Below are 21,951 nucleotides of genomic sequence, written 5' to 3'. Positions count from 1 at the left end.
GTGTATGGGCAAGATTTTCGCATTTTGTCCCACTCATCTGTGCGTCTGGGTGGGTGCAGAGGTCACAAAGCCTTCAAACTTCAATCTTAGCTATATTGCCGATCCAATACTCTAGCGGAGTTGCTCCAGTAGAAGCGTCGGATGAGCTATCACGTAGGAGCATAGTTAGTAAATTCGGATTCGGGAATTATTCGGGCAGAGAATTATTCCGGAGAATTATTCGGAATAATTCGGTTGATTAATTTAAGGATTCGGTCAAAAAAACTTATTGGGTTTTTTTTTTTTTGTTTTTTTTTTTTAATACTGTTTAAATGGACCGAATAATTCGGTTTAATTCAGATTCGATCCGAATTATTCACGTTTTATATTTACTTTTGAAAAAAATCGTGAATTTTACCAAATTTTATTTTTAATTCGGATTCGGTCAGAATTTTTGATAAAATTCGAAAAAATTCGATTCCACCGAATAATTCGGTAGGAGGCATAGGGATAATTTCAAAAGAGGGGAAAGAGAGACACAAAATGGATGCTTACCATATACCGACAGCATATCTAATATTTTCCCTTCTACCAGTTTGGATTTTGGGGGCCAAACCAAATAGCAGATGAATGCTCCGTAACCGACAGCAGAGAGATGAGAATGAGTGGGATTTCGGCTCCACCATCTTCCCTCTCCCCACCTCGTCTGACCATGAAAACTAACACCTTTTGTTCTTCTTCTTCTTCCTTTGCTTACTGTATTGGTTCTCGATGCCCTTCTCATTCCTCACATTCTGAATTCAGAAGCGTAAGCCTCAGAGGTGGGTTTCCCAAGCTCAATTTAGAGTGTCGCAGTAGCAGCCGACCTGGAGCTCCCGGATCAGGTGAAAATTGCATACATGGGTTTCTTTCTGTTTTCTGAGTTTCATTTCTTACTCCAATTGATTTTACGATGTAGTTGTGACATACTAGAATCCTTTTGTAAGAGTTAAGTGTGCTTCGTGGATCCTTTGGTTTGTAAATTTCATATTTCTGCTATGAAAGAACAATTGGTTTGTTGTGTGAGGTGGGTTTTGCTTCTTTTCCTTTTCAATCTTCAGGGTTTCTATGTTGCATCGTTTACTTTGATAATGATTTACGGTGATTGTATTGAAGATTTCGCTTTCGATAGATTCCTTGATTCCAATTTCTGAGAGTAAATCTAGATATTCCCCTCTTCTGTAAAGGTAATTGAATTTAAAACAAGGGGGGATGGGGGGAGGGGATTCTTGTAAACTTAATTTTGATTGTTGTTGTGGCGACCCTGTTAGCCTTTTTCAGGTCCGACAAGTGTTTGAGATTTTGTGAGTTCACTGAGTTGGGACCTTTGTCCTTTTACTCTTGAATACAGTACACTTGTGGTTGACCGCAAATATCATTTTTACCTGTAATTTTACCGGTATCTTCTTTGAGTGTTCTTATTTTTCTGTTGGGAGTTACCTGTTTCATTGAGAGGCTTGAATCTTGGGTGCAAGGTTGAATGTCTTATTCAGTGGATGCCCTGTAAGCCTAACATTTTCTTGACTGATGTGTTTACTAGCAGAATGAACTATGGAGAAACATTGTATTTTGGGATAAAGATCTTAATTTTTCGTTTTTTATTATTTTAGTTTTGTCTATCAGGTAGGTTCTTAGGAAAGCCGGCATTGTTTTGCTTCTTGTTCTATGGAAATTCTTTTATAATCCTTGATGGTACAAGAAAAAAGGGGGGGGGGGTAAGAAGAAACGGCAACATTATTGCTTAAGTGAGAGATGGTGCCTCCATATTCGAGACGCAGATGAGAATGACTGAAAATATAAATAGCCTTCAAACTACAATTTGATAAGCTTTGTAAGCATAAAAAGGAAAATGAGGTAAAGTTTTTGCTTGTAATGGGAATCCTTCCAATACTGAATCTTCAGTGTAGTCTTTATTGTTGTTCTGTTGCATTGTCCCCTCCCCCCCCCCCCCCCCTTCTTCCGGTTTTATGGGGTGGTCATTTCTCTTGTATTTCCTCTTGCTAATTAATACGCATTGCTACCAAACAAAAAGAACAAGAATATTGCCAAAAGGTCTATATTATATGAGAAAATTACTCTTTGCTCCATAGTTCTTGACAGTTGAAATTGATATAATCTCACACCAATGGGAATAGTGTGTCACCCTCTAGTGGGCTGGTGATTTGATGACAATAAAGATGAATTTGATAAAACAGCAACTGAAAGAATCTAGTAGCTTCAACCTGAGGACATCCTTCCTTCTAGATTTCCTCCACTTACATTAGATGGATAGGGTGGATTGCTTCTTTTATTCATCAAAGAATTATCTGCGTCACCCTATTTCTTGCCTTATTAGAGTTGCATATTTTGATTTTTTAAACTGGACTGTATACCCAAGAATAAACAGGGAATAAGAAATCAGGACTCTTCTTATAATCCATGTCCAGTCACCCCATCCCTATTCTTTTTCGTTTGGAAATGCCATTTGACTCTTAGTTATGTTTGAACTGGCAACTCCTATTTTATTATATTTATTATTTTTATAGGAAAAGATTTCTGCGAGGCCAATGTGCAGATTTCTTTCACACCATCTCACATCCCATGCGTGGACCCTACATTCTCTCTCCCTCATTAAACCCCCTACTGGACTATTAGATTTCCCACCCACTTATTGGTGGTAAACTGCACTCTGGCATTGTACCGATTCCTCTCCCTTTTATTATTATGGGATAAAGATCCTTATCACTCTGGTGCAGGCAACGCCCAGACTGAACAGGCGCAAAAAGACCGCTGCCTTTCACCCACCTAGCGCTGAAGATGCTTCCGCATGCTAGTGTTGCCTGCACCAAATGGGGAGTACATGTATGGTGGTTTACAAGATTTTTTTTTTTATTGATAATGGTATCATCCATCAACTTGCTTGTGTTGATACACCCCAATAGAATGGGATAACTGAGAGGAAAAATTGCCTTTTGTTAGAAATCGGTAGAAGCCTTTTATTTGATATGCATGTTCCTAAAAATTTTCAGTCTGAAGCCGTTCTTACTACTGCTTTTCTCATCAATCGCATGCCTACCAAAATCCTTGGGTCTCAAAGCCTTGTTGCACTCTTGTCTCCTCAGTCCTTTGCTTTTTCTCTTCCTCCAAGGGTGTTTGGTTGTGTTTGTTATGTGCATGATAACAAATCCTTCCACATCAAACTTGATCCTAAGGCTCTCAAATGCCTCTTCCTTGGATATTCTTCCACTACTAAAAGGCTACAGGTACTGCCATCCTTCATCTCGCAGGTGATTTCTTTCCAAATATGTAAACTTCCTCAAGTCTGGGCCTTTCTTTGCCTCTCATTAGTGTCTTCTTCAGGGGGAGAATGAAAAAATAAAAGTGAAAAGGCTGTTGATGCCATTCCGTTTAGCCCACTGCCTCTTACTCCTTTTTTCTTTTGATATTGGAAAACATAAAGAGGTGGATGATGTTGATACTGTAGATGAACCTTGTAAAGAGAAGGTACTTGATATTGTGTATACAAGAAGGACAAAGAAGACATGCCAAGAATCTTCTTTGGATCCACATCCTGAGCTTCCCCTTCCTCAGTTAGGTGACACCTCCTTTCTTCATTCGGAGTTGGATCTCCCTATTGCTGTTCTTAAGGGTAAGAGAGCTTGTACTAATCCTATAACCCAGTTTGTTTCCTATGATGCTCTCTCTCCTACAGATGTTGCTTTTACATATGCTATTTCTTTTGCTTCCATCGCCAAAACTGTTATTGAGGCTATGTCAAACCCTAAGTGGAAATGAGCTATGTCTGAGGAAATAATGACACTTGATAAGAACTGTACTTGAAAACTGGCTGGCCTTCCCAGGGGGAGAATTCAAGTTGGATGTAGGTGGGTCTATACGATCGAGTACCGATTAGATGATGCTATTGAGTGGTACAAGGCAAGATTGGTGGCCAAAAGGTACAGTCAGGTGTATGGAATTGATTATTAGGAAACCTTTGCTCCTGTGGCCAAACATAATTCAATAAGAGTCCTTTTATCTGTGACGGAAAACAGAAGTTGATCCTTATATCAATTGGATATAAAGAATGCCTTCCTCCATGGAGATTTAGAGGAGGAAGTATATATGCAGCCCCCTTCTGGCTTCAAGTTTCCGGCAGTTGATGGTTTGAGAGGTTCAAACAGGCCATTCTGAAGAATGGATATTCCCAGAGCCAAGCGGACCTCACATTATTTACCTGGCGAGGTAATGATACCATCACAACATTGATTGTGTATGTTGATCGTGGTGACTGGAGATGATAACGATGAAATAGCTAGGCTAAAAGTTTATTTGGCCAAACAGCTTGAGGTCAAGGATCTAGGACACTTGAAATATTACTTGGGTATTGATGTGTCGAATTCTGAGAAGGGAATCAACATATGCCAAAGGAAATTTGTGCTAAATTTGTGGAACGAAATAGGCATGTTGGGTTGCAAACTGGCAAATTCTCCTATTGAGCAGAATCATAAGTTAGGATTAGACTATGGCCCTTCCCTTGTTGATGCAGGGAAATACACCAGAGGTTGGTGGGGAAGCTTATCTATTTGTCTCTGACTCGTCTAGACATTTCTTATGCAGTGGGAGTAGTGAGCTAGTTTATGCATGCGACCAAGAGTGGGTACTTGGATGTTGTGTACCGTATCCTCAGATACTTGAAGTCCTCTCCAGGAAAAGGGCTTTTGTATGCCAGGAACAATCACTTGGGAATAGAAGGTTATTCCGATGCTGATTGGGCTGGGTCCATTTTTTATAGGAGATCTACATCTGATAATTGCACATTCGTGGATGGTAACTTGGTCACATCAAGGAGCAAGAAACAGTCGGTTGTAGCTAGATCTAGTGCAGAGGCTGAATACAGGGCAATGGCTCATGTAGTTTGTGAATTCATTTCGCTGCGTCAGTTAGTTCTCGAGTTGGGGTTGACACTGAAGGACCTATACGACTCTATTGTGATAATAAAGCAGCTATAAGCATTGCCCATAATCCATTGCAACATGATAAAACAAAACACATTGAAGTAGACTGGCATTTCATCAAAGGGAAGATTGATTCTGGCAACATCTGCACACCTTTTATAAGGACAGGTGATCAACTGGCAGACATCTTCACCAAAGGACTCATTCTTCACCTGTTCAGTACCATTTTATGCAAGCTAGGAATGTATGACATTTATTCTCTAGCTTGAGGGGGAGTGTTGGAGTTTATGTAATAGGGGTAGTTTAGGAAAATTGTTCTTATATTATGTTGTCCCAAGCTATATTTTCTTTTCCCTTTCACCTCCCTAGGGAGGTCTAATGTAATTTCCCTAAAGTTCTAGTTGAACATAATATATGTGGGGAAGAGCAAGAAAGCTCCTTACTTTTTGCTCTCATTCTTCTTCTTCTCTCATCTTCTCTCCCTCTTCTTCCTTCCTCTCTTCTCTCATCTTCCTTCATCTCTAACCCTAGTCCTTATTTCTAACTCATGTTCTTCTACTCTATTATTATAATTATTTTACCTTAGTAAGTTGTAGATAATGATTAGTTTTTTTTTGCATGTTATTAGGACTTGTTCAAAGTTGTATCAGGATATTAGCAACAGAAAGTTATTGGTTGGTACTAAGAAAGGAGTATAATCTAGTGATACTTTTGTGCTTATTCCCTAAATGTTTTAAAGTTATTTTAGTGAATTCTGCTTGTTATTCATTTCAATTCAATGTTATTGCTTTTTATTTGCCTAGTTTTTCTGTGTATTTTTTTCTCCAAATTCTTTGTAATTTTTTTCATAAGAACTAAGACTCTGATATACTTTTTTAGGAGCAATATTTTAAGATTAGACATTCGATTTTTTATAATTATTTAAATTAGATGATACCCATATGAAGGTTTTTTGGAACAGAAAGCATTGTCATTAATTTGCAAGTAAATATGAGTTGTATAATGGTCAATTTGTACTCTTAGCCTGTGTTTGGTAGCCAAGAGAAGAAAAGAAAAAAGTACATATGGGTGCTTTTTTGTACTTTTTTCTTGGTTTAAGAACTTCTCTTTGTGCTTGGTATGTCCTAATCCAAGAGAAGATTCAATTTTTGAATTTCAAAATTCTCCTTGGGAATTGTGAAGTTTTCTTTTGCTCCCAAAAAAATAATCTTGCCAAAAACACAAGAAAAATGAGAAAATACAAAAAGTTTTCTTTTCTTTTCTTTTCTTCTCTTCTCTTCTAATGGTAACCAAACATATGTACTTTTCTTTTTTTTCTCACCATTTCTTTTCTTTTCTTTTCTTTTCTTTTCTTCTCTAGATTCAAAAAATTTTGAATTTTGGAGAGAGATAGACACATAGGAAATCATTGTGTAATCATTCATTTTTTGTCTTATTATGTTTTCATATTTTCTCATGTTTTCTTGTGTTTTTTGCAAGATTTTTTTTTGGGAGCAAAAGAAATCTTCACAATTCCCAAGAGGAATTTTAAATTTCAAAAGCTGAATCTTCTCTTGGGTGAAGACATACCAAGTGCAAAGAGAAATTCTTAACCTAAGAAAAAAGTACAAAAAGTGTACCTTTTTCTTTTATTTTCTTTTCTTCTCTTGGCTACCAAACACAGCCTTATTGAAAGAGAAGAGAAAAGAAAATTGTTTGCCATGTTGAAAGTTTGTAACTTCAAGGGGCTGCTTTTCCTTTGCTTCTTCCACTCTACATATTATACCAACAAGCCTTAAATATTTGATTGTATACCTTGCAGGATTTGGATTCCCCCCACCCTGCCCTCTCCAGTGATGATTATCATATTCTGGAGATTGCCCCCTAAATACCCCCAAAACAAAAAGAAGGGACAATATTATAATATACTTGTAAGCTGTCTGGTTGCAAGTATTGGAAAGTGAAGGGAAGGGAAATCAGTTCTGAAAAGAAAAGGTTAAGTTTTGTAATCGTGATTGTGTAACTACCTAAAACTCTTACCATGTCAGATGCAATCTTTATTTTACTTTTCAAATCAAAGGAATTTGATTGCAAAGTAAAATTTAATAACTAAATTTGGTCACGGAAGCTAATGATTACAAAACTTTCCACTTTAGGATTGATTTGATTTGATTTCCCATTCTTTTATTTCCCTTGCAACCGGATGGAGTGGTTAGGAGAAAAGAAATAAACTGCAAAGTGCCATTAGTAATTTCCAGTTAGTTTCATTTCATGTTTTATCAGTTGGGACATGCGTTGGTCTTGCACAACCAAAAAAGATACATCAAGAGTTATAATTGCTTGGGGAAAAAGATCCCCACAATGCTGGAGTGTGGATTCCTTTCTAAATCCTCTCATATAATGAGCCTGAGGCCCACATTGCCACACGTTCCTCAGACAAAATGTGAGCCCCCTATTGAATGAATCCATCTCCCATCCTCTTATTGGTGCAGTTTCCTACTCTGGCATCATGTGAAACCTCTGCCCATTGCTTTATTACTTCTTGTGTTATTTACTTAAAGAAATGCCGGATTGCATCTTGCAGGTGATGATAACGAAAGCAGGACCATTCTGGATGCTTTTTTCTTAGGGAAGGCTCTGGCAGAAGCACTTAATGAACGTATTGAATCTACAGTAGGGGAGTTGTTGAGTGCAGTTGGCAGGTTGCAAGCTGAGCAACAAAAGCAAGTACAGGAATTCCAGGTGGAACCTCCATTCAATTTACGAGTAGCTTTTTTTTAACGGAATAATTTATGAGTAGCCTTTGCACTTCTAGTTCCATCTTTATTTGTTGAACCACCTGTATTCTGTGAACATGAACATGGTGTTGCTTGTTGACACAAAATGTCTCAGGAAATTGTCCCAATTGGAAATGAATAAATTACTATATATTATGATTGGTCTTTCATGGATGATATACTATATAACGGAGTACTTTTTTGGGCTCTCTTCTGTTTCTGTTACATATTTATTCTCGTGACTGAAAGTTAAGCCAATGGAATGGGAACCTAGGGGAAACGCACAGGCACATTTCCTTAGGCTATTAGAGTACACCTTTGTAAAGCGGGGGGTGGGTTGCTTGCCTAAAATGACTGAAAGGATGGAATAAGTTATGCATCCTTTCCTCTTTCATCATTCTCCTATTGGGCATTCTTGAGTCCCCATAACATATGGCTAATTGAATGCATGGTGATGCAGGATGATGTGTTCGAGAGAGCAAAGCGAGCCAAGGAGAAAGCGGCACGGGAAGCCAGGGAAGCCCAAGGGCTTATTCCCAATTCTACTCCAGCAGTGATATCAGTATCTAGTGATGTTGCAACTACGTCAATTTCACCTTCATCAGAGTCAACCGCCTCAACAACGGTTGATGAGGATCCTTTGGTTGGGAAGTTAAAAGGATGACTGAAATTCTTTTGCCCCTTTATGGTTATGTATTATGTTACTCATCTGATCCATTCTATTTGGGTTCTAGCACATCTCTCATCATCAATGAAAGAAGAGCTTATGTATCTATCTCATAGTAGTAGGTTCAGTGTAATATGTTTTTGTGAACCATAATAAAACAGTCACATTTGAAATCTCAGTAGCCAGGTTCAAGAATCCAAGAGAAGCTTGATTACCTTGTGTTGCATCAATTAGTGTTTCATGTATCAAACTCTACTTCCCCTAGTGCAGGTGAACTGAAAATGGCTATAATGTATCTTAGGATATGCTCAACCCAAAAGGTCGGGCTGGAACATCTCAGCCCAGGCCCATCCACACCAGGCTCAGAGGGGACTGGGCTAACCTTACCTATCAAATAGAAGTGGCATATGTGCATAGAGAAGAATCTAGCTACCACTTCAACAGCTCCCCACAGGGGGACTATCTAGCTCAAAATCCAAACCAACAAGGCATTGTAATATATTTAAACTCTTGTTTGACTGTGGAAGCAGATGTATAACTCTCATAGTCATCTAAACAAGTCGATTGTCCATTGTTTGGTATTTAATAAGTTTGGGAAAATTACATGATTACCCACTTTTGGGTTTCCCTTTACAAAATTGCCCACAAAAAGTTTTGGTCAACAAAAATACCCAAAATTAGGTTTGGGTTTATAAAACTACCCAAAACAGTGATTCTCCTTCATCTGCCTATTTGTTTTGTCATTTTTACCCCTGGCTTGCCTAGGTGGAGTACGGCATGATGGAGGCCGAGGTGGCAGCCCGACCTGATGGGTATCCAGAATTAGTCATGAGGGTTGCAGTGGATACTGGTCACGACAGGGGTGGGATGAGGCGTAGGTTTCAGCAGATGTCGATCCCTGATTCCGTGTGTTGAGACGCTGATGCATAAGCATTGGCTGCGATTCAGTGCTGAAATAGCGACTCAGATTGAAGAAGGTAAGTGATGAGGCAAAAAATGTCACTTTCCTCAGCACGGCTGAAGCATGTACGCAAACCTGAACAGGACTGAGCTGCTACTTCGGCCCTCTTCAGGCCGTGTCCACCTCGGCCTCCATTAGGCCATGCTGCCACCTCGGCCTCCATCAGGCCGTGCTACAACCTTGGCCTCCATCAGGCCGTGCTACCACCTCGGCAAGCCAGGGGTAAAAATGACAAAACAAATAGGCAGATGAAAGAGAATCACTGTTTTGGTAGTTTTGTAAACCCAAACCTAATTTTGGGTATTTTTGTTAATCAAAACTTTTTGTGGGTAATTTTGTAAAGGGAAACCCAAAAGTTTAAGTTTCCTAGTCTTTGGTTCATATGGCACTGCAAAAAGTTTTGTTTGGCTAACTCTACCTGTGGACCTGCTTGGATTCCAAAGAAAATGGGAAGAGATATATGTGGGGAAGGATAAGAGGGTAGAGTGACATGTGCAAGGATAGGGATGTCTGAGGAAGAGGAAATGTAAGTGTAAGTAAGGGTATTTTTCGTCCAATGAAATAATATATAAGTAAATGGCAAAAGAATGCTCTTTGGTCGTGGGGCTCAGCCTGGGGCAATGACACCCCACCCCTGTGAAATACAATAATCCCACCCCGTGTTGATGCTTGTGTGCCCCTTCATTGGCTCTCACGCTATTGCGGGCATGCATCTAGGGGGTATGGTGGTCATTTTATACCTCTTATGTCTGGGTGTAGGGGCATTCTTTCGGACAGAAAAAACTTACTGATGCGGGAAAAATTGATCGGACGATCTTCCCTGCAGTTCCTGGTGCTTTAGCCGACCTGCACAGAAGAGATGATGGAGGCCGAGGTGGAGCACGGCCTGAGAAGGCCGAGGTAGAAGCACAGCATTATGGAGGCCGAGGTGGACACGGCCTCAAGGAGGCCGAAGTAGCGACTCAATCCTGTTCAGGTTTGCGTACATCCTTCAGCCGTGCTAAGGAAAGTGACATATTTTGCCTCATCACTTACCCATATGTTTTTAGGGAAAAAGAAAACTGCCTGGTCGCATAGTCTCTACGTGCCTAGCATATGAGTACCTGAAATTACCACCCTACCCTTAGATAATAAAAAATCTTATCCATGTATATGCCCCTACATACGCTCTCATTGATCCTTGCATTGGTGTAGATAATAGTAAAATATTATGATAATCATCTATTTGAAAAAATAAAAAAAGACACAGTTTGCTAAATTTCCTATCGACACAAATCACATGAGATCATGGGCATCGGAAACCTCAATAGATATGGGAGGATTAAATAATCGTGATATTCTCCGATATATGATTGGACTCTAAAATTTTTTATAGGATATAATCTTTAAATGTGAATTGCTTGGCATAAGTTGAATCGATTCTTCTTCTAATAAACAATTCTTTGTGGGATTGTTCATGGGTAATATTCGTTTATGGTGAGGATAATCTATTAGAATTAAAGAGGTTCTCTTGGAAGAATAACTCCGACCTCATCAGATTGGAAGAATAACGCCGACCTCATCAGATTGATAACGACCAAGTGGAATGGCAAGAAATCTCTAGTGCCTATGGTTAGTTGGGATACTATCTATCAATCTAAGAAATTATTGGGAGGTCTCAACATTAAACTTGCATCATCTATGAATCTTGCTTCTCATTCAGAAAAAAAAAAAAAAAAAAAAATCCTCTTTGGGGAAGTTGATGTAGTCTAAAATCTAAATACTTCATAAACTCTCACTTTCTTTGTTCCCTCTCCTTCATGGGGTTGGAAATCTATTTTGAAAGTTAGAGATCTTCTAGGACATCAAGTCTAGGAATGTTTATTTGTATTGGATAACGGAGATTAGTGAACCCCTGAATTGCCATGGTTAAAACGAAAGAAAAAAAAAAAAGGTGAACCCCTGGATTGATCCTTAAATTCTAGGACATCAAGTCTTTTAAGGCCCCATATCCCCTTTCACAAAATGCTCCTACATCAGTCTCCCTTTCCACAAAATCTCTGGGTGGGGTGTAGGTACTTTTTTTTTTCCCAATGAAACTTGATGCTAATTTCAACTAATTTCTTGATGAATTGAAGCAATCTCTCATAATTTTCTCCAAGGAATGAAGACAGCCAAGGATTACGATTAGGGCATTTTGGAAGCTTAGTGTGACTCTCTTGATTTACAAAAACTCTTTGATGGATCCTAAAGTAACTAATTGGTCTTGCAACAATCTTTCGCCTTTGTTTTTTGAAGTCTTTCACTTGCTCAACTCAATCAACTTTTTCTTTATGCCTCCCCAAGAGGTGATATTTTGATTTATGACACTAACAAATATAGTAATGCACAAAAAAACTGTATTTTTATTCAATTGTATCAATCTTATGTTTCCATCTTAACAATTTTTTTCTTCTTTTTCTCATCAGAAAGAAAAAAATCATTTTTTTCCATTGGTAATAGAGTTGCAAACCTCTATATCAATTATTTCTTCTTTTTTAAGGGTACACACTTTTTAATTCTCTAATTTTTTTTATCCTAATTATATCCAATACCAACATGGAAATACAAGCTAGCTGAAAATTTTAACTAAAAGAAAGCACAAACAGAGAGAAAAAGCTCTTTTCTAACACACTTAAGAGTTGAAAAAGGTTGTCCACTTTCTTGGACCACTTCAGATTAATAGTAGAGACCCATATAAATGACTGGTTTTAATTCATTGGTTCTCTTTCGGCCTGAGTTCTATGCCTTGGATGATGAGGCCAGATTTCCATTGACCACCCTTGACCTCCATGAGACTCATCTCTACCTCTCCATCCTCACCTCTCTCATTGAAGAACTCCCCCATCTCTATCTCCATCCACCCATCCTCTCTTTTCTTGGGTCGTATCTGACCTTCTTGTCGCGGTTCTGGATCTTCCACTGGTTCCCATGGCCTGAGTCTCAGGAGGGTTGGTAATCTTCCAAACCCTCTGTACCCTCCAACCTGCCGTCTTTGTCTCCCTACTGGATTCAAATCCACCGATTTGATCATTTCTTCACCACTATTGAGTAATTTGACAGAGACTTCCGCCGGGTCAAAGTTGAATCCGTGGGCAGAGTCGGTGAACTTGAGCACCATGTAGGCTACATATGTTGTGTTGGGAGACAACAGTCGTGTCTCCATTTTGCCATGGATTTCCAGCCAACAAACGTTTACGAGCTCCGCAACCTCTGAGAACCTGTTACATGTACCCTTGAAGCTTATAAGTCTAGAGATTTCAGACTTCCAGAGAGAGAGAGAGAGAGAGAGAGAGAGAGAGAGAGAAAGAATGAAGAAGACCTGGATTCAGGAAGGGGTTGCCATTTCCAATACGATGGAGTATCTCCCCACACAATCGACAGCTCTCTTGCACCAATCATGTAACACTTCTTGCCACTGCATTTGTCCAACGCGAAGCTCTGTAACCCAAAATAAATAAATAAATAAATAAAAGAGAGAATTCAATTGGTAATCATATATTTGGATTGGGTCGGAGTTAGGATGTCAATTTAAAATCGAAATTATTTATCAAAATTGAATTATATAGTTTACATTGAAACCATGAAACTATTAATTAAATGTTTCAATTTTGATTTAAAATTAAAATCATGATTTGCATTTGGATTTTAAATTTTAAATCATTAGTAAATCGTTTAAAACTGTTTAAACCGAAACCATTTATAAATGATCTCAGTTTTAATATATGAAATCGTTTTCGATTTTATTTTACCTAAAAAAGTTTGAATTCCATTGACACCTTTAGATCCTAGAGTATCTCCATCAAAATTCAGATTATCTAAAAAATAATCATTTAATCTAAATAGAAACAAAGCTATCCAGACAAACTTCTTTATTAATCTAAAAAATAATCATTTAATCAAAATTCATATTATCAACTATAATACCAAAAAAGAAACAAAGCTACCCAGACAGTAAAGCTGCGTTTGGTAATAGAACGGTCTCGTGTTAAAAACAAAAATTTTAATTTATGTGTCAAAATACCCTTAAAAAGAAAGAGAAAAAAAAAAAAAAAAAGGAACGATGGAACAACCGTTTTGTCATTTTTTATTTTTTTTTCACATTTTGTTATAAAAAAAAAAAAAGAACACATCATAATTGCACCATGTTTTATCTATTATTTTTTTTTTTTTTTTTTTTTTTTTTGTTTCTATAAAACGAAAAAAAAAAAATTCAGAAACATTTTCTAAGAACATTACCAAACGCAACATAAGACACATGGGAACTAAGGTATAAGCATCTTTCATTTCCCCATTGAGAATATTCGAAGACGCATTATCGTATAGAGGATAGGAGATGTGGTTAATGGAAATTACCTTAGTGCCCCTGTCGATGAGGAGGGGATCATGGCAGAGATGGAGATAGAGCTCCTTCTTCGACGAGAAAACTGACATTGGGGACGGAGACACCGATGATGACGACAAGATCTGCTGGTAATCGGAGGGTAAGAATCTTTCCCATACAGAGTCTGAATCCGCCGCCGATCTGAAAAAAGAAGAGATCACCGACGACCTGCACGCATCTCGAGGAGATGTTAGGGATATAATGTTGGAGATACAACCTTCTGGTAGGAAGTAGATATCTACGGTGCTCCCTTCCTCCATTGCTTCTTTCTTCTTCTTCTTCTCCTTCTTCTTGATCTTCTTCTTGTTGTTAGCCTTGGCAGTCTCTCTCGGTTGCTCTCTTGAGTCCCTTTTATAATACGTAAGAAGAGAAAGATAGGGGAAGGCTTCGTCGCTAAGGCTTTTTTCTCTCCTTGACAGAAGAGTTCCCTTTTAGGTTTTAGCAGTTATGGAACTTCTTTTAAGAGAGAGAGAGAGAGAATGAATCCTTGGTGGCTAAGGTTCTTTGCCGGACTCAATTGCGGATCAGAGCTCCGTAATGTCCGTTGGGATATTATTATAAGAATCACACGTGGATTCTATTCAATCTACCGTTTCTGAATTTGCTTCACATGCCTTACCAAAAAAAAAAAGAATTTGCTTCACATGATTTTCGTGGATTTATACAATCCCTTTCATAATAAAGGCGGGCACGAAAAGATTATAAATTGAAGCCTAAAGTCTAAACAGAGATTGGATCAGGTTTGCAATTTCTACATTCTTGATCCGTGGATTTAGAATTTACTTTCTCTTTTCATTTGATAGATTCTAAATTTATAGACCAAAGATGTACAAGATTGTTCTCGTATGTGAACCTGATTCGAATTCATCTAAAGATGTTGTCACATCATTTTTCATTGGCCCTGTGCGCTGGCGTAAGCAACACCAGATTGACAAGGTTATTTTTCCCATTTATTTAGGGAAAAAGAATCCTGTCAATTTATGGAGAGTAAATCACGGCTGTCTCACACCACACCCTATGAATGGTGTGAGATGGGATCTTGAAGGATCCAAACGGATGGAAGGAAACCAAATCTTTATACCAATTTATGACACTTTGTCAAGAACAGTTTTTTGTGTTGGAGAGGTCTATGCACCACATGCAGATGGTGCAGAATGACCACAATGCCCCTTCTTAGTTTATGAGTCCTAGTGTTTGGGCATTGTCATTCTCGGACAAACAACACTTGCCCCAATTTGTTGTCACAAGTTTTACCTTTTGTAAAATTTTCCTTAATTCTTTATTCACTTAAGAAGAGGGAAAAAAAATTAATAAAAATATTTCCTGACTTCCCAATGACCTTTTGTGGTAAAAGTTTTACCTCGGTCAGTGGTAGTTGTGGTAAGAGAAGCTCATTTTCATTTCTTGCAAAGGGAAACAATGCATAATGTGAATGTTTGGACCACATGGGTAGTGCCTTCATTACTTGCAAAGGGAAGCAATGCATACTGTGGGTGTTTGGACCACATGAGTAGTGCCTTCAATAGTGACCAAGTTAAGCATTTGGTCAACTTGGAAAAAAAAAAACTATTTCATATGAGTTCTCAAGCTGATGTCCTACACAAGTTTTATCATCATGTAAGAAATCTTGAAGAATCCTTGAAGTGCAAGTTAGAAATGTGAAGTAGTACACCACTTGGTAGGATGTGTTTCAATACTCTGCATTATCAAATGCGGTAGGAACTTGTTTATAAAAAGGCAAAGAATTTATTTACATGAATCTAAGTTTTCCAACTATGGGGTACAACTGAAGAGACCAGATTAGGTTCACACACGAGAACAATCTTGTACACTCTTGTTCCTATCACTTGGAATCCACTAAATGCAAAGCCTAATGCTTATTAGTACTACACCCCACCCAAAAAAAAAAAAAAAAAAATCCAATCTAGGTTCATGCTTTATAGTCCAAGATTTTTCTACAATGATGTTGTCTCACCGTTGTAAAATATAGTTTTAAATTGGAGTTTCAAAATTGCTTTCTTTTTTTACATGGTTGCTTTTGTTGGAAGTTTCTTTATATATCAAGCTCCTTTTGTGTGGGAATTTTGGATATGATGATGGGAGATTAATATATAGAAATGGAAACTACAAGGATAGGGTTCCTTAGAGAGAGCTATATCTCCTCTCACATATTTAGGGTTAGTCCATGGTGTTTTTCACATGTGCGTCGATCGGGGTAGAGCTAGTCTTTTGAGCATGTGAAATCTTTTTTGCCCCCAGACTAGATGTTATTTTCTATATGTTTGATGCGTAGTTAGTTTCGACCAACATTGGTAGTTGAATGGCCGACATTGGCAAGTGTCATCCAATGTCTATTTATCATCAATAACGGTAACTTTAATTGTATATTTTCTTGTAGAGACATTACTATCGGACCTCCTAGGACCAGTATTTTTAATGCATTTTCGTCTATATATTTTTGGTACTTTCTATCTTATTCTAAGACTATGTTAGGTAACCAAGAATATAAAAGAAAATAATAAAAAAGACATAATAAGACAAAAAAGAATGATTACACAATAATTTTTTGTGTCCATTTCTCTCATCAAATTCAAAATTTTCTTTTCTTTTCTTTTATTGACTTCCAAAAATAGCCTAAATATTTTTTTCTCCGTCAAATATGCTCTCCATCTCTCCTTCTCTGCATCTTTGGCAAGGGCCTTTGGCTCCGCTAAGAACATGTTATCCGCTTCCCTTGATTGCAAAGGTAAACCCACCAATGATTTATTATGATTTGTTCTCTCTTTCTTTACAAAATTATTTTCTTTCATCTTTGATGAGTTCCTAATTAACTCTTTTGTTCATGGAAAAACAGAAACTTTAATGGACAAGCACCCAACAGCAAAGGAAAACTTGGAGGAATTGGAGAAACTAGGGTGCACGATTCTAAATGAAGTAGCCTGCCACACCATGACCAACCATCCTTCTCTCGAGGATATGAAGTTTGATAGAATAATCTTCAATTTTCCACATGCAGGCTACCATTATCTTTACGGACGGGAAAGTGAACAAGGCCAAATCGAGTGAGTTAGATAGCTGATTGAGCAGACTCAACCCAATATATATTATAAAAAAGCGCATAGTAGTGTTCAGACTTAGAGTACAAGGGATGCATTCCAATCAGGATTCTAAGTATGAGTATCGGATTGATTGGATTGGTTGGATTGTATCAGCATTGATCGAGGATACAGATACCTAGCTGATCTTGAATCATAAAAAAAATATAATCCATTTGTCATGAAAAGTAAAATGAAAACATATTGATCCAGGCCAATAAGATTCTTGATGCCAATACAATATTGGGCTCATAACTTAGTGTCATGCACCAATCCTCTCTTTCCTCCTATGTAGAGCCAATTGGTGGCATCTAGCTTACCAAAAGCTGGTGGGCATGCGTAACCCTCTCACTTTTAATATTCTCATGAATATGGTTCATGCTTGCTTCTTGGAATTAAATCAGTTCCAGTGTGATTCCTAGTAGCTAATAATTTTATTTATTTTTTGTTTAATTCCCTATATTTTGCACAACCGTTGTAGTTCTTTTTTTTTTTTCCCTAGTAGCTAACATATGGTTCATGCTTGCTCGAACTAAAGACCTCTTGGTGAGTGTGTAAGCAAGTTAGTCTCTTCGATCCAGGGCTTGACCTTATAGTTGATATTACTCTCTTGGAGAGTGCTCAGGGACTTGATTGACTCATAGAAAAGATACCTCTATTAACCCACTATTTACTATTTTTTAGCTTTCAAAGAAGTATGTGGCCCTCTAGGCCCTATCTAAAAAGGATTTAATATTGATCTCAGTGTCTTCCCAGGCTTCACCAAGAGGTAGTGAAGGGCTTCCTTTCAAGTGCACGTGACATGCTTACAAGCAAAGGGGAGGTTCACGTGACCCACAAGACAAGTTACCCTTTCTATTTGTGGGAGGTGGAGAAACTAGCCGAAGAAGTTGGACTGAATTTGACTGAAGAAGTAGAATTTGAATTACTAGATTATCCGGGTTATGAGAATAAGAGAGGAGACAAAGGCAGTAGCAATGACTCTTTTCCTGTTGGAAGGTGCAGTACTTTCAAGTTCAAACTCCCAATTCATACTTGACTCTTTTCTCATGAATGCGAAAAATCACATCCCTATTGATGCTTTTGTTCGTACAGTGATTGACTTTTGTGTTGACGCACTGGCCACACTACCAACACTATCAGGGAGAGAACCCTTTTCCTTATATATATTTATATATATATATATTTTAAATCTTATTTATTTAGAAAGTATTAGGTATAGTCTTTTAAAACAGAACATTCATTGATAGATAGACACTTATTTCAGTGGCACTTATTTTTGCAAAAGGCTAGATGTAGAAGTATATATGCATGCTATCTTTACGATATTGTAATTTTGCTTTGTAAGTTTTTAATGCATTTTTCTTAAAACCCTAAAAAAAAAAAGATCAATTTTTTATTTTCATTTTTCCTCATCAACAACTATGACCTCATTATTACTCTTCTCAGAAAATTCGAAATGCACTTACCACAGATGGACGAGTCCCATTCTAATGCCAAAATTGATGAATAAGAAAAATATTAAACTGTAAATTGTAAATCTCATAATAGGTGAAAGAAAACTTGATCCTAAAACAAATGGACTAAAAATGAAAATTTCCATTATAGGTCCTTAATGTTTGGGGAAATTGCATTTTAATCCCATTTTTGCACAAAATGACAAAAGTCCCCAGCCACTGAGATTTGTTGGGGAAAATTAATGATGGATTATAGGATTGAATAAAAAAAAAATCCAACACTTAATCCTATGGTATTGTTTAGAATCCAAGAAGAGAAAAGAAAAAAAAAATTGAATTTATGAAGAGAGATCGGCACACAAAAAAATCATTGTGTAATCATAATTTTTGTCTTCTTATGTCTCACATTGGAAATTGTTACTGGAGAAATCTGCACGAGATTACCTGCACACAAAGAATTGAAAGCGTGAAGTACTGGCCTACATTTTATTGAGTGCAAATGAACAAACCTTAGAGCCGTTAATGGGATGGTCTGTCATCTCTCCGTAACTGCCATTATGGAACCTCCTTATTTTGTAACCGTCATAATGAGGAGTTATATATGGATAATCCTTGATTGTTGATCTCGAAGACTTAATTACCCAATGATTACAAAGCGGCTTCAGACCAACAATAGATTAGATTGATCTCTTGCCATGTATCAACCGTCAACCGACATGCTGATTTTATGCACATTAGAAACGAAATAAAATGATGAAACATTAATATATGAAAATAAAAACTAGAAGGGTAAGATTCCTTGAAAAGAGTTATCTCTCCTCTGCATATTCAGAGTTGGTTTGGTATATTTTTCACACATGCACATAGCTAAGTTGTAGCATGATGGGATTGTGGAAGCATGTGGACTTTTTTTTGCTCCGGATTAGAATTTATACTTTATTATTTCCTCCCGGTATCAGAAAAGAATTTTCCAATGCTGGATTCGGTTTCACTGATGTAGGTTATGTCTCTTTCACTAGATATTTCTTTGTGGGATTGTTCATATATTCCTTTATGATGAGAAGGAATCATCTATCAGAATTAAAGAGAATAACTCCCACCTCAGCATATTTTGATAACGACCAAGTGGAGACAATTTTATTTTTGCAATTAAGGGTAATAGAGTTGCAGACTTGGCTTTTAATTAGTTTACCTTTGCCTAGACTAGAGAGAGAGAGAGAGTTCAGGCCGAAAAAAAGGGCCAATGATGAAAACCACTTATCCATATTCTCTAATTTTCTCTCTGCTACTCATTCCAACAGAATTGGTAAAAGCTTTTGACATCCACATCCAATACCAACAAGAAAGTACAAGCTGGCAAGAATTTTACCAAAAGAGGTACAATAAGATGGAAAGGTTGTCGACTTTCTTGGCCTGCACCACTTACAAGAAAATGAAGAACTTCACATGGGCCCCAAACCCAAATTGTGGCATCTTTGCACTATTTGGGAAAATAAAATAACATCTGTGGAAGGAACAGAGACCCATAAGGGTGACTGTGTTTTCATTGGTTCTTTTTGGGTCTGAGCTCAATGCCTTGGATGATGAGGCCAGATTTCCAATTGCCACCCTTAACCTCCATGAGAGTCATCTCTACCTCTCCATCCGCACCTCTATCGTTAAAGAACTCACCCATCCCTATCTCCATCCACCCATCTTCTCTCTTCTTGGGTACCTGACCCTCCTTTTGCACTGGTTCCAGAGGCCTCAAGAAACTGAGACTCCTTGAGAAAACTCCAATGCCCCTAGCAGTTCCAAGCTGCCGCCTCTTTCTCCCTAGTGGATTCAAATACACTGACTTCATTTCTTCACCACCACCACCACCACCTCTACTGGCTAATTTGACTGAGACTTCGGCCGGCGAAAACTCAAATCCGTAGGCAGAGTCGGTTAACTTGTGCACCAGGTAGGCTACGTATGTCGTGTTTGGAGAAAGTAGCCGTGTCTCCATCTTGCCATGGATTTCCAGCCAACACACGTTTACGAGCTCCGCAACCTCCGAGAACCTGCTACATGTACCCGTGAAGCATATAAGTCTAGATTTCAGACTTTTAGAGAGAGAGAAACCCCAAGAGGCAGTCGAGTTGACAAGAGATCTTCGTTTCAGAAGTTTTACTCCTCTTAGCCTTTTGGATCAATCACACGGGTTGTTTAATGCTCTTCATCGATTTTGATTGTTTTCGATGGAAGTTAAATGGTTCTCATTCAACCTGATATGACTTGGTCCATGAAGTCGTGGAGTTAATATCACCCACGTACTAATCAGGTCAAAGACCTCGATACCCATAGTTGAGAGAGAGAGAGAGAGAGAGAGGAATGAAAGAAGACCTGGATTCAGGAAGGGGTCGCCAGTTCCAATACGATGGAGTATCTCCCCAGACAATCGAAAGCTCTCTTGCTCCAATCATGTAACATTTTCTCCCACTGCATTTCTCCAACGCGAAGCTCTGTAACAAAGAGAGAGAGAAAGAGAGAGAGAATTGGCACTGTTTAGTTTAGTCTTAACCGTAAATCAACCGTCGAGATTGTTTCAGGGACATGTGATGTATAATTGAAATTACCATAGTGCCCTTATCGATGAGAACGGGGTTATCACAGAGATGGAGAAAGAGCTCCTTCTTTGACAAGAAAACTGATGGGGACGCAGACAACACCGATGATGACGACAGGATCTGGCGGTAATTGGAGGGTAAGAATCTTTCCCATACAGAGTCAGAATCCGCCGCTGATCGGAAAACAGAAGAGATCACCGACGACCTACACGCATCTCGGGGAGATGTTAGGGATAGAATGTTGGAGATACAGTCTTCCGGTAAGACGTAGAGATCTACGGTGTTTCCTTCCTCCATTGCTTCTTCTTCTTCTTCTTCTTCTTCTTCTTCTTGTGTTAGCCTTCGCACTTGGCAGTCTCTCTCGGTTGCTCTGTTGGGTCCCTTTTATAATACGTGAGAGAGAGAGAGAGAGAGAGAGAGAGCTTCGTTGCTAAGGCTTTTCTCATTCAACACAAGCTGACTGAGAAGATCCCTTTTAGGCTTCTTTAGAAGTTGTGGAACCTTCTTTATTGAAGATGGGGGTAAAAGCCAGACTATTAAAGAGAGAGACTCAGCGATGGATACTTCGTGGCTAAGGTTTGTTTTTGAGAGACTTTGAACTAGATTCTCGCTCAGAGCCCTGTGACGGCACGTGTAATAATAAACTCAGATTTTCTACACGTACGTTCACGCTTCTTGTTCAAATAACACCTGTACTTTTTGTTTCCATAAGTACCTCTTTCAACCTTTTAAATAGAAAGAATGGAACAGGTGTTGGTCCTAACTCTCTGTGTAAACTAACATTTACGGACCGTAGATTCTAACACTCCTTTATATTCATCTCTAGTCACCTGTCCCCAACTACTGATTCCCCCCAACAGTAGAGTTTTACCTCTTCTTCTATTTGATATTCTTAAAACCCCACACTACCCTTTTGTCCCCATAACCCATCCCTCTAACCGGTTGACCCCTTCATCTCTTCTTCCTACTCTATGTATTCCCCTCGTCCTCCCTGTTGCCCCACCTCCTCTCCTTCCGTCAAGGTTCTAAATATTGGTATTAGATTGCTTGTATCCTTAGTGGTTTGGTAA

The 21,951-nt window shown here is 38.3% G+C and overlaps 4 protein-coding genes across 4 annotated transcripts; 2 read left to right on the top strand and 2 right to left on the bottom strand.

Annotated features, from left to right (window-relative positions):
• The first annotated feature begins 553 nt into the window (after positions 1-553).
• Positions 554-8,605, top strand: LOC122078833 (uncharacterized protein At4g13200, chloroplastic-like). The gene is made up of 3 exons (XM_042644990.1): positions 554-863; positions 7,516-7,673; positions 8,169-8,605. The coding sequence occupies exons 1-3, from the start codon at positions 635-637 to the stop codon at positions 8,370-8,372; spliced, it is 591 nt and encodes a 196-aa protein (XP_042500924.1). The 5' UTR covers positions 554-634; the 3' UTR covers positions 8,373-8,605.
• A 3,209-nt stretch (positions 8,606-11,814) lies between these two features.
• LOC122078979 (F-box protein PP2-B10-like) lies at positions 11,815-14,276 on the bottom strand. The gene is made up of 3 exons (XM_042645187.1): positions 13,711-14,276; positions 12,677-12,795; positions 11,815-12,575 (listed from the first exon to the last, which is right to left on the bottom strand). The coding sequence occupies exons 1-3, from the start codon at positions 13,996-13,998 to the stop codon at positions 12,071-12,073; spliced, it is 912 nt and encodes a 303-aa protein (XP_042501121.1). The 5' UTR covers positions 13,999-14,276; the 3' UTR covers positions 11,815-12,070.
• A 1,172-nt stretch (positions 14,277-15,448) lies between these two features.
• On the top strand, positions 15,449-17,872 carry LOC122077995 (uncharacterized protein At4g26485-like). Its single transcript, XM_042643875.1, has 4 exons — positions 15,449-15,453; positions 16,372-16,484; positions 16,593-16,800; positions 17,590-17,872. The coding sequence occupies exons 1-4, from the start codon at positions 15,449-15,451 to the stop codon at positions 17,870-17,872; spliced, it is 609 nt and encodes a 202-aa protein (XP_042499809.1).
• A 1,721-nt stretch (positions 17,873-19,593) lies between these two features.
• On the bottom strand, positions 19,594-21,232 carry LOC122080071 (F-box protein PP2-B10-like). Its single transcript, XM_042646947.1, has 3 exons — positions 20,891-21,232; positions 20,658-20,776; positions 19,594-20,335 (listed from the first exon to the last, which is right to left on the bottom strand). The coding sequence occupies exons 1-3, from the start codon at positions 21,176-21,178 to the stop codon at positions 19,834-19,836; spliced, it is 909 nt and encodes a 302-aa protein (XP_042502881.1). The 5' UTR covers positions 21,179-21,232; the 3' UTR covers positions 19,594-19,833.
• Between the last annotated feature and the right edge of the window lie 719 nt (positions 21,233-21,951).

The sequence above is a fragment of the Macadamia integrifolia genome, chromosome 5, assembly GCF_013358625.1.
Source record: "Macadamia integrifolia cultivar HAES 741 chromosome 5, SCU_Mint_v3, whole genome shotgun sequence".
Taxonomy (NCBI): domain Eukaryota; kingdom Viridiplantae; phylum Streptophyta; class Magnoliopsida; order Proteales; family Proteaceae; genus Macadamia; species Macadamia integrifolia.
This window is presented reverse-complemented; position numbering and strand designations above follow the sequence as displayed.